Source organism: Arachis hypogaea, chromosome 15 (assembly GCF_003086295.3).
Source record: "Arachis hypogaea cultivar Tifrunner chromosome 15, arahy.Tifrunner.gnm2.J5K5, whole genome shotgun sequence".
Lineage (NCBI taxonomy): Eukaryota > Viridiplantae > Streptophyta > Magnoliopsida > Fabales > Fabaceae > Arachis > Arachis hypogaea.
Window position 1 is genome coordinate 153,656,303 of NC_092050.1, and position 18,895 is coordinate 153,675,197.

General features: G+C 32.5%; 2 protein-coding genes across 3 annotated transcripts; both read left to right on the forward strand.

Moving 5' to 3' along the window:
- Positions 1 to 9,402: 9,402 nt before the first annotated feature.
- On the forward strand, positions 9,403 to 15,445 carry LOC112751468 (sphingoid long-chain bases kinase 1). Of its 2 annotated transcripts, none has more exons than XM_025800618.3 (8): positions 9,403 to 10,638; positions 10,763 to 11,134; positions 11,479 to 11,572; positions 11,682 to 11,719; positions 12,919 to 13,065; positions 13,229 to 13,328; positions 13,879 to 14,807; positions 15,129 to 15,445. In XM_025800618.3, the coding sequence occupies exons 1-8, from the start codon at positions 10,108 to 10,110 to the stop codon at positions 15,270 to 15,272; spliced, it is 2,355 nt and encodes a 784-aa protein (XP_025656403.1). In that variant the 5' UTR covers positions 9,403 to 10,107; the 3' UTR covers positions 15,273 to 15,445. The 2 variants fall into 2 exon arrangements, with proteins under 2 accessions (XP_025656403.1, XP_025656404.1); XM_025800619.3 differs by having other exon boundaries at positions 9,498 to 10,638; positions 10,786 to 11,134.
- A 1,089-nt stretch (positions 15,446 to 16,534) lies between these two features.
- LOC112751470 (ferredoxin-thioredoxin reductase, variable chain) lies at positions 16,535 to 17,461 on the forward strand. The gene has a single exon (XM_025800621.3). The coding sequence runs from the start codon at positions 16,733 to 16,735 to the stop codon at positions 17,225 to 17,227; it is 495 nt and encodes a 164-aa protein (XP_025656406.1). The 5' UTR covers positions 16,535 to 16,732; the 3' UTR covers positions 17,228 to 17,461.
- The last annotated feature ends 1,434 nt before the right edge of the window (positions 17,462 to 18,895 follow it).

The window sequence follows — 18,895 nt, forward strand, 5'->3', positions numbered from 1 at the left end:
ATGATTATTGTGGATGAATTACCTTTTTCGCATGTTGAGGGGGAGGGTTTCGTTATTATATGAGTTGTTTGCAACCCAAGTTTCCAATTTCTGGAAGGCTCACAATTGCTAGGGATTGTTGGAAGCTTTATTTGAATGAAAAAATTAAGTTGAAGTCTGTTTTTAATCAACCAAATCAAAATGTTTGTTTGACAACTGATTGTTGGTCATCTGTGCAAAACTTGAACTACCTTTGCCTTACTACTCATTACATTGATGTTAATTGGAAACTGCAAAAAAGAATCTTGAATTTTTGTGCTATCAAGAAAATGATCCAGTGCTTTCAAGCATGGCTGAGAAAATGAAGTCCAAGTATGATTAGTATTGGGGAAATATAAAAAACACAAACATGATGATTTTCATTGCAGTGGTTTTTGATCCTAGGTATAAGCTTCAATTAAGTGGGATTTTGAAAAGTTGTATGAAAAAGAAGATGCTGAATTCTTGACTTCAAAGGTAAAGGAGACTATTTTCAAGGTGTTTAATAGCTATAGGCTGTTTGGTGGGATTGGTAACTATCAAAGATCTACTCACCAAGATCCTCCTAAAATTGGCACACAAGAGCTTAAGGCACATGAAACTTCTTTTGCTATGAAATTTGAGAAGAAAATGCAATTCAATGAGAATGTTAACAAGAATGAGGTGGAGTTATATCTTATGGAGGCCTTAGAGAAGAGTGGCATGCAATTTGACATTCTAAATTGGTGGAAAGTGAATTCCACTAAATATCCAATTTTTGGGCAAATTGCAAGAGACGCCTTAGTCATGCCAGTTTCCACAGTTGCTTCAGAATCGACATTTAGTACTAAAGGAAGGGTATTGAATAATTATAGGAGTTCTCTAACTCCAATGACAGCTGAAGCGTTAATTTGTACACAAAATTGGCTCCGAAACTCTCCAAAACTTGTTCTTGAGGAACTCATCGAGGAATTGGAGAAGTTGGAATTAGGTATAGTTAAGCTTCGACTTATAAGTTTCTTTATTTTAATCTAGTTTTTATTTATATATATAATTTGTTATGATTATTTCTTGTTTTATATATTTTGTAGAAGTTGCACCCACTCTTGACCCTAATGAAGAAGATTCTGGTGTTGAGTCTGATTGAGTACATCTTGTTATGGTATGAATTGTTCTCTTTATTATTAGAATATATAACTAGATTAGAATGTTTTTCTACTAGTGTTATATTATTATTATTATTGTTGTTCTTATTATGTAACTGCTTTTTTATTTCAGGTTGGTTTACGTTAAGTTTAGCTGTTTTATTCGAGAAGACACCATAACTTGGCTATCTTTTAATGGAATTTTATTTTTATTTTCAGTTCTGTTGACTGTTGAACTTTTAAACTTCTTTAATTGTTGTATTTGAATTCCTTTTGTCGTTAAATTTCATTAGACCAAGACTTTGTTAGCTATTGTGTATTTGTGTTGGTCGATTTCAATGTTATGAATTTGTAAAATAGTATGGTAGTATTTTTTTGAATTGATTGAAAAAACCGAACCAAACTGAACCGCAATTTAATTAGATAATCGGATCGGATGACTTTTTCCTCAAAAACTGAACCAAACCGTACCGCGAACACCCCTAGTAATGGCCACTAAAAGTGAATAACATTGCAATTTTAGAATTACTTTTGGTGGCCGTATAAATTACCAAGAAAATGGCTACTAAAAGTTATATACTTTTTATGGCCATTAAAAATGTCTTTACCGGCAAATATTATAATTGCCGCTAAAATCTTTTAGCGACAAAGCATAAGACGGCTAATATATAATTGCCGGTAAATGTATTAGCGACTATTTTTATTGCCACTAAAAGCAAAATAAATGGCCACTAAAAGTGATTTTTCTTGTAGTGTCAATAATGCAATTAAGCATTTATCTCCTCTACGTTTGCTCTCAGTTTCTCTCAATCTTAATGTTCTAGTTCTGTTCCTTTGAACCTGGATTTGATACATTTATGGTATCAGAACTTCTATAACAGAAGGTTTATATATGGAGTTGCCACAAATTTGAGTTTTTTCAGCAACCTCACCACTCAAGTCTTAAATTTTGGAAGCAATGCGACTACACTAAAGAGAGCATTTCACTAAGAATGGAAAGCAACATTTGAGAATTCTAAAATTGGATTATGCTTATAGCTTTTAAGCTGTTTTACTTCTTCTCTTTCATGGTTATTCATTGAACATTTTGTTTTCTTCAGTTTATCTTTCTTTGTTTCAATTAATAGAAAAATACGTTTATCTGAGGTATTAGAAAAAAGCCATTGAGAAAAAAAAACAAAGAGTCTAGCTTGGAGAAAAGCCAAAAATTATGTCATTATTTTTTTATAATCTTTTCTGTTTTGTTTCTTGAACCTAAGATTTTTCTTACTAAGTTGGGTAAGCATTTAGTGTTGAGAGTCTGAAGAGTGAACCTAGTCAAATCAAGATTGGTCAGAAGTTTCATTTGTTCAGTATTGGATAGAATTCTTGGGAATTAGTGTTTGTAATCTTTGAAAAGATTATGAAATCCTACCATAATTATGGTGGAGATTGGATGTATGCCACATTGCACAAGATGGTTGAACTATGATACATGACTGTACTTTTTTCTCCTTTGTTTTATTTTTGTTTCATTCGTTATGAGACAAAATTAAATTGTCTTTTACATAATTCATCTCGTAGATACAACAAAATTAATGTTGTAGAATTTGGCTTACTATTCAAGTTTAAAAGCATAAAAAGAGGCCGTGATTCAACCTCTTTTCTCTAGGCCATTCAAAATATTCAACTAAAAATATTATCATATACTAAATTTAGGTTGCTCTTTATTACACTTTTATTTTTTTCAACTTTATTTACTTTTTTATTTTATATTTTAATTGAATTTTCTTTTGTATATTATTTTATTTTTTAATTGCCTTTTGATTTTATTTGTTTATTATAGAGTGAACTCCTAATCCGACCCCTGTCCATTTTTTAAAAATGATAACGCGACCTCTCAAAATAAAAACGATTCATTTTGCCCCCTGTCTTTTACTTCCATAACACAACGCGATCCACGCGGATATTTGTCTCGACGAAAAATGCTAACATGTCACAATGGCACTCTGACTTGGCACGTTAGCTAGATGGCGTGTTCGTTAGGTGCTTGATTGGGCAATGTGAAATAGATAGGAGCTAAACTGTTCACATCCACGTTGTTAAAAACGACGTCATTTGCCGTGGAGGGAAATCTTTCAATTGCCTCTTAGATGGTGGATTTCCATAAAACCCCAACATCACAATTATAAGAAAACCCTAGGAGAGAAGCTTGTGACCGTGGAGACGGTTGTTGATGCTTGGTAGGTCGAGGAAGGTGCTGACGTCGCTGCTGACAAGGGTGTTGACGGAGCTTGTTTGACGATAGTTCGACGAAGTTGTTGACGGAACTTGATGGAGTTCGTTGACGACGTTTCGCACGGTAAAGGTCAGTAATTTTCTCAACGCATGTGCTTGTCTCTTGTGCTTTGTATGATTCTACAACATGATTCAAATTTGGACAAATCACCATTATTGTTTGCAACCTATTATGATCCTGGTTATAGAAACTATAAATACAAATAAATATTGTATATTTTATTAAAAAATAAATTAGTATGCAGTTTTATGAGACAACCAATTTTTTTAATAGGAAACCAATTTTTTTAATAGGAAACTAAATAATGCAATCATAGTTAACTATTTGTTAAGATATATGTTATTAAGATTTGTTATTAAAGTTGAAATAAATAAAATTGTGCTATTGTATTGTACTACAGATAACTGGATATATGGTCATTCTTGTGTTTTATTATGGGGGAATTGCAGAGACTTTAAGGGAAGTCTCCGAAGAAACAATTAAAAAAAATGATTGGCCTAAAAAATTATAATACACTATTAATGTTCAAAATGTAACAATTGGAATTTCAACTCAGATCATAGGGACAAAAATTCTTTTAATTAACCACTATACTACAATTTAATTTTAAAGTTAAATACATCATTATATAATATATAAAAATTTTAAAATTTTCTAAGAAGATCATAACCTCCATTGGCCCTCTAAATCCGCCCCTTGCTGAATAACCAATTAAAATATGCTACCTTACATAATTAATGTCTGTTGTTATTTTTTGTTTTTGGATATTTGAATTTGATTGTGACAGTGTTTGGAACGTTATAGTTCAATTATATTTTGAAAACACACATATTTTTTATCTATTTTTTACAAATTCTTTACAATACTTCTTAATATTCTTTTAATAATATAAAATTTAAGTTGAATTGAAATTAAATATTAAAATGATAAAATTTACATTTAGTTGCAAATTATTTATATTATATGATCCTATAAATACTGATATAAAATTTTATTAGACCAAAATAAAAATAAAAATAAAATCAAACATGAAAAATAGTCAAAATACTCTAAATCTCACACCTTTTTTGTGACTTAGGAATTAGGACTAATAGAAAAAAAAAAATATAAAGACAGCAAGTAAAAGAAAAAATAAAACCAGACAAAAGAGAAACTCCGTAACTTCTATCTTAACTAAAAAAATATTTTAAGATAGTATTTGTTTTCGAAAATTAGAGAAACTGAAATTCTATTTTATTTGATGGTCAAATAAATTGCCACACCACTTTATCAATACCAGAGAAGATTAAAACTGAAAAAAGACAAATGTTAAAATTGAATGACAGAAAATTCAAGACATTTGTGAGGTAACGTGCTTTTGAGAACAATTGATACATGAGAGTTTAGGCAAGATTTCCATATATTCAAGCAAATGTTTTCCTTACTAGGATAATTACAAGTGAATCGAGGACAAGTTATCAAACTATATTGAAAAGAATGGAGAGTAGTTTCAAGGAGTATGAGTCTATTTTTCTATTGTTAAGTATAATTTATATATTGTTAGAAATTTGGGTATTATTTATGGGTTTCAAAAACTCATCTCGAATAATACGAGATACCTGATATTGTGTTTAAAGAAAATGACTTTTCCTTCATAATAATTAATTTGTAAAGTGTGGTTCTCTATTATCTTTAATAATGATAGAGTCAGATTGTTAGAAGTACAAAAATGGTTGCTTCTGTATTGTTAATAATTTGGGTATTGCTAAAAATATTATCATATACTAAATTTAGGTTGCTCTTTATTACACTTTTATTTTTATCAACTCAAATTATTTTTAATATAGAAATAAAGATAATATTTTGGTTGAATATTAATATTTAAAATGTATTACAGCAATGTAGAAGAGTAAAAATATGTCTAACACGCATCTTGCGTATTGTTAGGATAATGACACGTGTCCAATACACACCCTGTGTATTGTCAGAATTATGACACATGTCCATCATGCACTCTATAAGTGTTGATTTTTCACCTGCAAAATCTATTTACATGTAATTATACCAAATAATCTCATTTTCAACAAAAACACCAATATTTTTTCATATAAAAAAATGAGTCACTTTATTTACTTTTTTAGTTTTATATTTTAGTTGAATTTTCTTTTATATATGGTTTTTTAATTTGATTAAGGAAGTAAAAGTGGTGTTAAACTCGAACATGGGGAATACACGTGCTTTACAGCCATGTGGTGTAAGTGGAACAACTCGGAGGGTCCGAGTTGCGTTGTATATTACATTTCATGAAAAAATTGATAACAACAAATAACTCGGAGGGTCCGTTTTCTAGTTTGGGAAATTCATATTTGCTCAACCACAAGTCGGACCATGCGATTTCTTAAGCAAAATTTTAAAATCAAACAACTCACATGGTCCGATTTATGTACTCTGAATTTTTTCCACTTTTTTAAACACAAATCGGACTCCGATTTGTGTACTCCCACAATTTTAAAAAACACTAAAAATTACCATGTTAAAATATATCACTTATTTTACTCCCATATCAAAATTTTTTAGCCTTTATATATATATTATTTTATTTTTTAGTTGCTTTTTGCTTTTATTTGTTTATTATATGTACTTTCCTAACAGCCCTCTATGTACATTAATAAGATAGAAACAAAGAACGTGTTAGGTTGGGCATGAGCTACCAATAATTAATTCTAAAAGTGACAAATTTTATTTATTAGTTAGACGCATCTTATGGAAACTTCCAACTTAACAATAATTGGATTATATATATGCATGGTTGTTAATAATTTATGTTCTGCCTTATAATGTATCCAATTACGTAAATAAACACTTTAATTTCCCCCCTCCAACGTGTTTTATCTTTGGATTCTTTTATCCTAAAGTAGTAAATTCTAAACATACATAAAAAAGTTAAAAACTTATCTACTATGCTTTCAAGTAGTTATTTTTGGTTGAGATCTAGGCTTACAAGTTAAGAAAATTATCAGACATATTATTAGGAAAATAAAAAACATATACTTATCACTGAAATATATATGTAATTACTTAACGTATAGTACTGTTAACTTTGTTCTTAATCTTTAGATTATTGATAATAATGGGGCATCTTCAACTACAAATGGGTCGATGCATATATAGTACGTTATTGTTTATACTTTATACATAAAGAGTATGATTTTCTTATAATTAATTATAATTAGATTGATTGATATGAAATGACAAAAGCTAAAATTTTTTATGTATACTTTAATTTATATCAATGAAAGCAAAATTAAAGGAAGTCTGCTAGACTAAAAAAAAATGGCAAAAGGAAGAAGGAAAACGGAAAAAGCAGTTGATGAATCATATATACATGCATGCTACAACCTTGTATTATAATTAACATTCAAAAGTTGGTAACAAAGTTGAACAAAAGTTACATAAAGGAGGAAGAACGCATGACAAAGAAAGGCAGTTAGGTAGGTAGCCTAAGATTATTTTGATGCATAATTATTGGTATTAAAAAGTTTAAAAATAATGAAAAGTATGAGGAGCCAATGGAATTGTACAATGGAGGTTTAGGGAGTATTAGAGATATAATTATTAGTGTTATATTTTTTTATCAGCTGAAGGTTTTGGAATGAGTGGTATCATGACATAGTATTAAAATTTTAGATTCAAAAAGTCAAGAGTTCAATCCTTTGTGAACTCGAAAATCAGTTTAAACTTTTAGGTAAATTTGGTAGTGATTGTAATTTCTCTTTCAAAAATTTTTAAGACCAAAACTAAAATTTTAATATTATATATTTTTAAAAATATTTTTATTTAAATTTTAAATTTATTTTTTAATTTTTATATTTACCTTAAATTAAACATAAACTGAGATATAATTTAATTCAGTATATTTTATATTAAACATAATATAAAAACTTACTTTAATTTATGCCTTTACTCTTAATTTCTTAATCGCAGTCTTTTTTTTAAACGCAATTCAAGAAAGACTAAAATCTATATTTTATTATAATAATATCAAGTAAATACTTAGCTAATAACATTGACAATGATGTTAACAATGGCAACCAAATGATGATTGGTGTATTTTGTCAAATATGGTTTATTTCTTTAATTCAAGAACTATTTTATTAAATTTAAACTTTTATTATGTTTTTGTTTTTTTCCAAAATCTATTTGCTCTCTATATGACTTAGCTAATAAGTCATATAATATAGGATATTTGTTATTATTATATGGATATTTATAATAGAAAAATTCAAATGTTTTGGTAAATACTTTAAAAGTATATCCTGTTTTTTAGCATTGTTGATCACTACTAACTAAACCCAACTAAAATTTAAATTACAAGAAATTTTAATTAAGTGGCACATGAACAATAATAGAAAGACCAACTAAAAAATGGTATTAATAAAAGCAAAATGGAAGGTGGACCAAAGAAAAAAAATGTTTTTTTTTTAGATTAGGTTGATGTAGAAGATGAGCTTTCATTATTAGTACATGGACTTTGACACACATAAGTCTAAAGAAGAAAAACCCAATCGCCTAGAAGTTATCTAGTTGTACAATATACACAATTCAATGATTAAATAATTTCAGCCTAACAAACATCATATCATATATTTTCCTATATGATATTATCCCCTACTGTAATGTGGAATATGAGCTGGAACAGTGGCAGGTGTTGGTGTTTGTTTAATTGTTTATTTTTTTTTTCCAAAAAATCGCAATATGTATTAAAAGAAATAATTAATTTGCGTTGGTATTCTTTTGAAATCAAAGAATAAATTGTTTTTTTTTTTTCATGTACTATTATGTAATAAATTTTTTTTGATACTCTTAATACAGAAAACAATTATATATTTAACCAATCTAATACATAGTTAAAAATTGAATAATATTAAGTTTTTAAAACACATTTTAAATATATTTTAGAATTATACAAGTATTTCATAAATTTTAGTCTGATTAAAACAATGTGCAATAAATTAATTATTTAGAATTAAATTGTCTACTAAAAATCAATTATCAAATTTATCATTTATTTATATTTTTTAGATATTTTTTAATAAAATAATTAATCATTAGAATAATCAAACCTTTTATAACAATCTAATAAATTTTTATGTACATTAAATATATATATATATATATATATATATATATATATATATATATATATATATATATATATACCCCTGTACTAATTGATAATTAACTTTTGCTATTTATATAGTATGATATTTTTTCTTGCATAAGGGAAATAAGAAAACAATTGCAACACATGTATATAAAAAATTAATCACTATATTTTATGTGTATTTTTTTTGGGGAATATGTACTTATGTTATTTTATATATTTTTATTATATATTTTGTATATGAATAATTTATTTGTTAATTTATACCATAAATATATTATTTTTTATAAGATTAAACTACCATAAGTAACCATGAAAGATTGATTCGTTGACAAAAGTAATCATAAAAGATCATAACTCCTTATATGCCTACAAATAATTAGTTTTATTTGACAAAAATAATCACGGTCACAAACCATACTCTCATAACTTTGATTTCACTTTTAATCTTCTTCTCAACCTTCATGGCTATGTTAACATTCCTCTCCCTGTAGTCTATTGGAGCAATCGTCTATTAACTATTTTTCACAAACAAAACTAATCAATTATAGACATTTGAAGAATTATGATCTTTCATGATTACTTTTGTTAACGAATTAATTTTTTATGGTTAGTTTTGGTGATTTAATTTTTTTATAAACAAAATTACAATAATTAATTATATTTAATTTTTATATATTATTAGTATAAAATAATTTTATACATAATTATATAATTATATATCAATAAAAATAATTATTTTTTATATTCGATCATTTAAAAGAATAACTACGATTAGAGAGGACTGTGTTCAACGCATTAAAATTAAACTAAATTGAAATGAAAAAAGTTAAACCAATAAATAAAGAAAAAGATAAAAAAGTGAAAAGAAAAAGGAAATGGATTTGTTTTGGTGCGTCAGAAACAACCAATCTAAACCCACAGACCAAACCACAATGACGGCAAATGGAAAGAGAGAAAGAGAGAAAGAGAGAAAGAAAGACAGAAACTAAGACACTGGTGACTCCGTTTTGAAGCCTGTGACATCCTGACCGTCCATCTCCATCTCCATCTTCACTCACTCTTTCTCTTCCTCTCTTCATTAACTATCACATTTCTGCTTTTCCTTTCACATTACTAATCACTCCTTTCGCTTGCTTCGCTTTGCTTTTACTCTCTCCTCAATTTCTCGTTTCAATTTCCCCTGTTCCAACTTTCAATTTATCGTTCATTCCTTGAAAATCGCGACGTCAGAAGCTTAGGGTTAGAAACAGGAAGAGAGAGTGAGCTGATTTGATTCGATTGCGGAATTTCATTTGCTTTTCTTATGGTTAGTAGTTTCGGTTTTAGATCCGATCGTTGATTCGCGATCTGAGCTGAACAGTAGCTGAAAAACAGAAAAGGGAAGTTGATTTTGGAATCTTGAAACCCTAGTTTCTGCTAAATCCTAAATCTGGCAGCTTTATCAGAGTGAAGGGGAGAATTCGCCCCAAGAAAGTGTGGCTAGGGTACTGCGTCATGTAGGTTATCCCCTGCGTGGTGGGATTAATAAGGTTGATGGTAGTATGAGGGATATGCACAGGAGTGGGAGTCTTTCAAGGAATTCCACTGGTAGTAGTAGTAACAATAACGGTAGTGGTAGTAATAAGCCGGCGCCATTGAGGCTTTCGTCGCCTCAGCAATCGCTGCGCCGGCTGGGATTGTGTTCCCCAATTGGAACGGCCGAGCACAAGTCCCCAGTCGTGTTCCCGGAGAAGCGAAGCAAAGCGAAGGCTTCGAGGAGGAGTGGGGAGGTTGGCAGTGGTGCCCCTGTGACGGGGCGGCAGGATGATCAGGATATGAGCAAGGGTTTTGAACATCGAATTGATATTGGTGGTGGTGGTGGAGGAGGAGGAGACGAGAAGTCGGATTTGTTAGGATATGTTGTATACTCTGGGAAGCTTGTTTTGGATAAGAGAAAGATTGCTGTAGATAGTAGTAGTGGTTCTCAGCTTGCTTCTCTTGAGGTTACTGACCAAGAAGCTGTGGATGCCAAACTAACAAGCAAGGCATTGGTTTGGGGATCACATGTGCTGCACCTCGATGATGTCGTTTCGGTAATATATTGCTTTTAGTGTGAGATGGATGGTCGGATCAAATATGTTTGCTATTTACTCTTATTTGGTTGCTAGGGGAAGATAATATATTTGACTAATTAGTTTTAGTCCATGTTCTAAACAGGTTTCTTATTATTCTGGTCTCAGACATTTCACGGTGCACTCATACCCATTGAAAAAGCCTTCGTGTGGCCTTTCTTGTTTTGTGAAAGCTCAAAGAAGTCGCAAGGACTATCGCTTTGTTGCTTCTACCAAAGAAGAGGCAATTCAATGGGTTGGTGGATTTGCAGATCAACAGTGTTTTGTGAATTGTCTTCCCCACCCTTTAGTGTCTTCAAAGAAGCAAGCTTCTTCAGAATTACTTCCTTCTGATACCCCTCCTGAATTGCTCTTTAGATGTAAAACCCCACCTAAGATGCTCGTAATTTTAAACCCACGCTCGGGGCGAGGCCGTTCTAGCAAAGTTTTCCATAATATTGTGGAACCAATATTTAAGGTATGACATACTCTTTGATTGTTTAAGCTGCATAGGCTTGTTGGTGCACTTATGTTTATCATGGTATGCGATGCCAAATTTAGATATGAAGTTTCAAAGTTTACTGCATAAAACACTAGAGTATTCTATAAGATTGATAATAATATTAGTATTTATATTTTATATAGTTTTTCATTGCTCTGTCAATATATTACTCTTGAACTATTATTATTTCACATCTGTTTTTATCAGAATACTTAAGTCCATATGGTTGGAGTATGTGCATCATTTTATATATAAGATACAATTGGACAATGCAGCATGTATAATTTCCTACTTATTATGTTTGGCATGTTCTATGACAGCTTGCTGGGTTTAGATTGGAGGTAGTCAATACAACACATGCTGGTCATGCTAAAAAGCTTGCATCAACTGTGGACATCAGTACCTGCCCTGACGGTACAGTCTTCTACAGTTTAAATATGTATTGATTATAGTTTTCTTTATCACCTTTGTGGATTTTTTTTTTTACTATTATCTGTTCTTGAAATTGGTGTTTTTTTTTCAGGAATAATATGTGTTGGTGGTGATGGGATAATCAATGAGGTCAGCAGGCTATTTTGATGATTTACCGGTTTGTTTGATGGAATTAGTATCTTCTTTGTGTTTATTGCCTGTTTTTTTCTCCTAAAAGCCTTTTGAACATTATCTACGACTAGATTCTAAGCTGTCTAGGACTGATTGAAGACACTTGGTTATCTTCCTTGTTCATCCCAGTGCTAATAGCACTTTTATATCTAAATATACTAATGGTAGGGTTTTAACAGCCAGCATGGGGAAACTGAGATGTGTCTCCCCTCTCTCTAAACTGATATATTAGATCAGTGGGGTCTAGTATGTCTTTGAAAAGAAAGTAAGAAACACAATGATAATCATGGCATTCAAGAGGCGTGTTTCTTTCCCAACAATTCTCTTGGTGACTTATTCGCTAATCTCTCTGATCTGTGTACTTTTCTCTTCTATCAACACATATCATATCAGAAATTCTTCCCCTTCTGTACTCTGTCAACTTGGTTGCTAGTTAGTATCGGTTACAATGTGTCCTTGCCCACTTTAGTCTTGGATTCCTTGTAGATCATGTTAGTCATTCTTACAAATACATTAGTGATAGGAAGCCTGCTAACTTTTTCATGGGAACTAAAGTGAATTAATAATCTAAAGTGGCTCAATAGCATAAGTTTCTCACAAAGTATTTTTAAAGTTCTGTCTTTAGATTTAATATGATTTTTTATTGGATTACTCTTCCTTCCGTTAAGAGAAAAGCACATTACTTTTTAATAGAAGAAAAACTACAAATTATTATGGTTATTTTTTGTTAGAAGTAAACAAGATTTTATTGTCTCTGGTGTTACTTGAAGAATTATCAAGAATTACAAGATAGAAAGGATATTAGAGAAATTTTACTGAAATGACTATGCACCCTATCACTTCTATATATACTAATCATGTCACTAAACGATTATAACTAATTACTTTTAACTAACCTTTTCCATAACAAAAAATCTTCCTTCCATTAGAGTTTCACCAGTTATTCATGAATACATGGAAATCATTTAAAAAATGTGGTATTGTACTATGTATTATCATGAAACAGCCATTCATAAACCATAAAGCTTCTTAAACAAGGATTTTCAGTCATGCTCATTGCAGAAATTGAACTTCTCTTTCATGGTTTAGAACACAAATATATGCACATGTTGTGAATATATATGCTATTTATTTATATATTGTGGTTGATTTTGTAGGTTCTCAATGGTCTCCTTTGTAGAGACAATCAAAAGGAAGGAATATCGATACCCATTGGAATTATACCAGCTGGTTCTGATAACTCTCTGGTATGGACTGTTCTTGGTGTCAGAGATCCAGTATCTGCAGCAATGGCTATTGTAAAGGTAGCATTCTTTCTTTCCGATCTCAAATAATTGATGGGCATAACTAATTCGAATATTACAGGTTGGGAATAGACAAATAGACATTGATCCGTATAGATTTTTTGATTTATTTAATAGTCCATATATCCTTGCAGTTAATATTCATTCTATTTTCTTGCTTCAGGGGGGCCTTACTGCTACAGATGTTTTTGCTGTCGAATGGATTCAGAGTAATAAGATTCATTATGGATTGACAGTTTCATACTATGGTTTTGTTAGTGATGGTAAGTCAATGCCATTTACAAAACTTACTACTTTGCATAATTCTTGTTTGAGAATCCACTTCTTATTGGTGATGGCTGAAGTTTTAGTATAAAATAGGGAAATGGCTTGGTTTGTGTTACCTTTTCTGGGATACTTTGTTTCTTGTTGCTAATATACTCTCGGGTCCATATTTTTCCGAACATGTTTCTTTTATGAGTGTGTCTAGAATCACCTCTGGGTTTAAATGATTTGTATCGAGATCCAACCATTCCAAAACCTTAAGCTATTAAATAGAAAGTTCATGAATGATTTTTATATTAAAGATGGGCCGTTGATGCAAGAGCTGTTTGGGCTTGAGGCATGGTCAATGTCATGTTTGTCCTGCCTTGTGCTAATATATGCAATACACATGATCAATCCTCAACAGTTAATCAAAATGTGGTTGTATGAGTTGGGGGTAGGGAGTGAAGAAATCACGTTTTAGGAAGATAGATAGATCGTTGTCTGACACAATCAGTAATGCCCACTTTCGAATTGGCTTTATGTACTTGTGTATTCTTTATGTTACAGTGTTGGAACTTTCTGAAAAGTATCAGCAGCGCTTTGGCCCACTGCGGTATTTTGTTGCTGGATTCCTCAAGTTCTTATGCTTACCGCGGTACAGCTATGAAGTTGAATATCTTCCAGCATCAAAAACTGAGAGAGAAGGAAAGCTGTCTGGTGAACGGGAAGTAGTTGATATTGCAGATCTGTATACAGACGTCATGGGAAGATCGAATAAGGATGGATTGCCCAGAGCATCTAGTCTTTCAAGTATTGACTCAATAATGACTCCAAATCGACTGTCTGGTGGAGACATGGATACCTGTAGTAGTACTCATGCTAGTACTGAACCTTCAGAATTGGTGCGTGGCATAGATCCAAAGTCAAAGCGTTTGTCGTCTGGAAGAGGGAATGTAACATCAGAACCTGAAGTTATTCATCCTCAACTGCCTCTATCAACGACACCAAACTGGCCAAGAACCAGGTCTAAGTCAAGGAATGATAAATGGACTGGATTGACCACTACACATGATAACTCTAGATGGGGCAACGGTGGGACAAATGATAGAGAGGATATATCATCAACACTTTCTGATCCAGGTCCTATATGGGATGCTGAACCAAAGTGGGATCCCGAGGCTAATTGGGATGTAGAAAACCCAATTGAGTTGCCAGGGCCTCCAGATGATACAGAAGTAGGACCCACAAAGGAGGTTGTGCCTCGATTTGGAGACAAATGGGTTGTCTCGAAGGGACATTTCCTTGGCATTCTGGTTTGCAACCATGCATGTAGAACTGTTCAAAGCTCACAGGTGGTTGCTCCTAAAGCCGAGTTTGATGACAACACACTAGATATGCTCTTGGTTCATGGGGTTGGAAGGTTGCGGCTATTGAGATTTTTTGTACTTCTGCAGATGGGTCGACACCTTTCCTTGCCATATGTTGAATATGTAAAGGTATTTGCATTAATATTTTTTAAAATGAAATTGTTTAGACTGCATTATACACATCATTAGTTCTTAAAACTGCATATTATTGTGGTGATTAACTGGTAGAGTTGCCTTTAAATAAGGTTACCATGTTCCAATCTTTGCTTGCTTTTGTCTAATCAAATTTAGAATACTACAGTCAACAATTGCTATTAGTTCTGAGCTGTGTCATGAAAAAAGATTGGTTGGCTTTATCTGGTTAGGTTCTTTAGTGTCCGGATTGTCTTGTTGTCCTGGTTTTTATTATTTCTGTATTTGTTCATTGTATGACTGTCTGTTTGGATGCAGGTAAAGTCTGTGAGGATAAAGTCAGGGAAGCACACTCATAATGGATGTGGTATTGATGGTGAGCTTTTTCCACTCAATGGACAAGTAGTTTCTACTCTGCTTCCGGAACAGTGCAGGCTAATTGGCCGTTCTCGTATACGATAACAGTGAGTCATTTTCAATTTTTTGATGGGTTCTGGAAAGAAGCTCGTGTACTTTTGTTAAATATACAAGTCCAGATACCCAATTTGTCCATGTGAAATTCCCTATCTTCGCTGTAACAGCTGAGGCTTTTTGTAAATTTTTGTTCCGGTTATATGTATCTGTTGTTGCTTGCATATCTGTCTTCCTTATTTTTGTCCTCAGTGAAAAAAGAAAAACAACACATTTGTGCATTACTTGCAACAAGCCGCTGAATGTATTGCATTTCTCCCCATTTCTTCCACTTGGTTTGGTCCATTGATTCTCGTGTCGCAATCTCTGAGATGGAAAGTTGTATTGTATCTACATTTCAAGTTTATACTGAAATCTTGTAGACTGCAGTTCTCCAAATCCAGCTTCAGCAGATGGTTGCGGAGCAATGCAGGGGTAGCTAAACCTACCAAAATGGTAATACACTAATACCATCCAATTAGAAAGTGGGAATTGAAAAAGTGGTAGATTATGTGAAGGGTAGTCCACTTGAAAGTATAAATATATTATGGCAGGTTCATGTGTGACTTGATGGCAATTGTTGGTACTATCCGACAGCAAGTTGGGTCAATTTATATACTGAGCTAGGAGGCTCCATTTATGAATTCTAATTGGCTTCAAAACGCAGTAGAAAATGATGAATTTGACTAATAAAAGAAATTCCCAATCATAATAGACACTAGCAATTTCTGCCAAACTAGAAATATCATTAGAAAGAATCAAACGTGTATGATAAGAACAACAATGCGTAGCAAAGAAAATCTCGGAAGAATGAGGACAAAAGACCATGAGTTTAGGAGAATATCAGTTCGATATAGACGAACGGGTGGATAATGGATATTGTGGGTGTGTTGCAAAATCACTCACGTGTCCCCTTCCAAAGACCATATTATAGTTTACAGAAAACTTAACTAAAAAGGAGATTTCTGTTATTATTAATTTATTATTATCACGTAAATTATCCACTGTACTAAATTTTGGTATTTTGGGAGTGAGTGGTTGAATTAAAACCAGAATCAGAAAATTATCCAATATCCCATCACTGCCACGTGCGAATCCCACATCCTTTTATTCTTACACAGAAAAAATACAAAGGAATTTTCAACAAATTGATATATCTTTTGATCATTAGATAAAATATAAAATCTACACAAAATAGTTTCACTTATAATACAAAGATGTGTATCAATTTAGACAAAAGTAAATATAAATTTTCTTTTCCAGAGTAGAAAAAGTCGTTGGATTATATTTGTGTTATTTTATATAATATTGACTTTTAAGTATACAGGCAGTTGTTAAGTTATAAATGTGCTTGCTGAAAAGGTTAAAATGAATGGAGGGAGCAACTAACAAATAAGAATCATAATAATCACAAACACAATAAATCAAAAATAAAAGAAACAGCAAAGAAGCGCTGAATTGAGCAAAGAAGCATGAGCATGAGCATGAGCAGCAGTAGCAGTTACCTAACAAGGGCGTGTTCGCCTTCATCCTCCGTGAGCGTCTCCCCTAACTGCACTTCTTCATGGATGATTCTCCCCAAGAACCCTCTCTCACTCCCTCAACCCTCACGCGCCCTCTCACTCCCAACCCCCACGCGCCGTCCCCTAACCGGCCTCGTCAGGTGCGAGGTCGCAGTTCAACTCTCTTCTCAACAAGACGAAGAAGCAGAAGAATCTTCCAAGGTCAGCAAGGTCGGTGCGCGCGTTAGGGTGAAATCGCCGCTCAAGGTCTATCATGTTCCCAAGGTTCCGGAGCTCGATCTCGACGGAATGGAAGGTCAGATCAAGCAGTACGTAGGGTTATGGAACGGGAAGCGAATCTCTGCTAACTTGCCTTATAAGGTTGAGTTTGTTACGGAAATTGAAGGACGTGGCAAAGTGAAGTTCTTCGCGCACCTCAGGGAAGATGAATTTGAGTATGTTTAGCTTTTCTTGAACTGTTATATGAACTTCATCACTCTCTTCTTGTTGTTCTTGATGATGATGATGATGATAATGGATGAAACTGTAGGTTGATATGATAATACGGTTCTATTTTCTCTCAAATCTCATTTTTATTGTTGTTGTTATTATTATGATTACGATTATTATTGAGTAAATAATGACATGGCTCCTTCTGTGCAGTAAGATGATGTATGTATATAATTCAGCTTCCATTAACTTCTTGTTCTTGTTCTTGTTCTTGTTCCTCTTGTTATTCTTATCTGCTTAAAGTTGTTAGCCATGAGGTTGAGTTTTGACCCATGCTTTCGGCTCAATTGTTGCTGGTAAATGCTACTAGTTAGAATAATTTTGTCAGAATCTGTGGCAGATAGGTATTGAATAGAATCAATGATGTGATAGGACCGACTATCCATAGCATAGCATATCATATCAAATCATTCTGGGAACTTGACTCTAGCTTTCCATCATTTTAGTTGCATTTTCTCTGTTATCAATTGTGTGGGGGTGGTTGTGGACTTGTGGTTGTGGCTTTTAGGAGGGTTTTTCTTGTTTAATCTGATCTTGAAGTTGTAACTTTCTTCTTGATGATGTTCTGCTTCTATTGGTGCTTTCGACACCCTGGTGTTGTGATTCTGATCCTGTAGCAATATAAAACGTGAGCAGAGGCATTCCTCTTGGCCTGCGTTTTCGTTAAGGGAGGGAAGGGAAAGGGAATAAGTTATAACAGAAGACTGCGAAATGGGGGGAAAAAGCATGGGAGTTTGATACTTGTTTCCGTTTCCTTCCATTTTTTGGATACGAAAAAGGAAATTGAAATATTAACAAAGAATCATATTTGCTCTCTTTTTATAGAACTTAAATTGTGTAAGGCTTTCTGGAAACATATTCTTTTTCTTTCCTTCACATCAAACATCCACGCAGACTTTTGGATGGAAAAGAGAAGTGGAAAAAAGAAGAGAACAGAAGAGAATGTAGAAACATTAATTTGAAATATGCAGAAAATTGGATAGTGTAGAGATTTGGAAGATTATCTGATTGGCTCTCATATTCTTCCTTTTGTGAATGCTATGTTATGTACTGTGATTCATTTTCAAATCAGTAGTTTATTTAAAAGTCAAATTCAATCAATCAAAATTCATAATTGCTCTATCACCGAGTAGAAGGAGATGCACTGTTGCACTTGTAAGCTATCGTTATTGAAAGGAGATAGGCCAAATGAATCTTACCATGAGTTCATCTTTTCTGTAATTTGGTTAGTTGTGCAGACTTATGTTTGTTGTTGCTAAATCCTTTCAACGTGTTCATTTTCTCTTGACAGAAGACGCCCAAATTACTTTTCTTTTATTAGGGGTACTTTTTATTCATAAAGGCAATGGTGTTCTTTGAATTTGCAAGATTGGAGTTGGACAATGAAGGATGAACTCTGAAGTTTTTTGTACTTTGTGATTTGTCTATCGTGTGCATTTTATCCACCGAAAAAGATGCAAATATTGTTTCTTTGGTTGGTTTAGTTATTTTGGAGATTTTCATCGAGCAATTGAACTGGTGGTTTTCAAATATTGTGTGTACTTTTTTTGTTAGTACCATATCATCTGGCCAGAAGCGGAACCTCAGTTGGTGAGAGTTTGAGAGAGCTATCTTGCGGTGAAC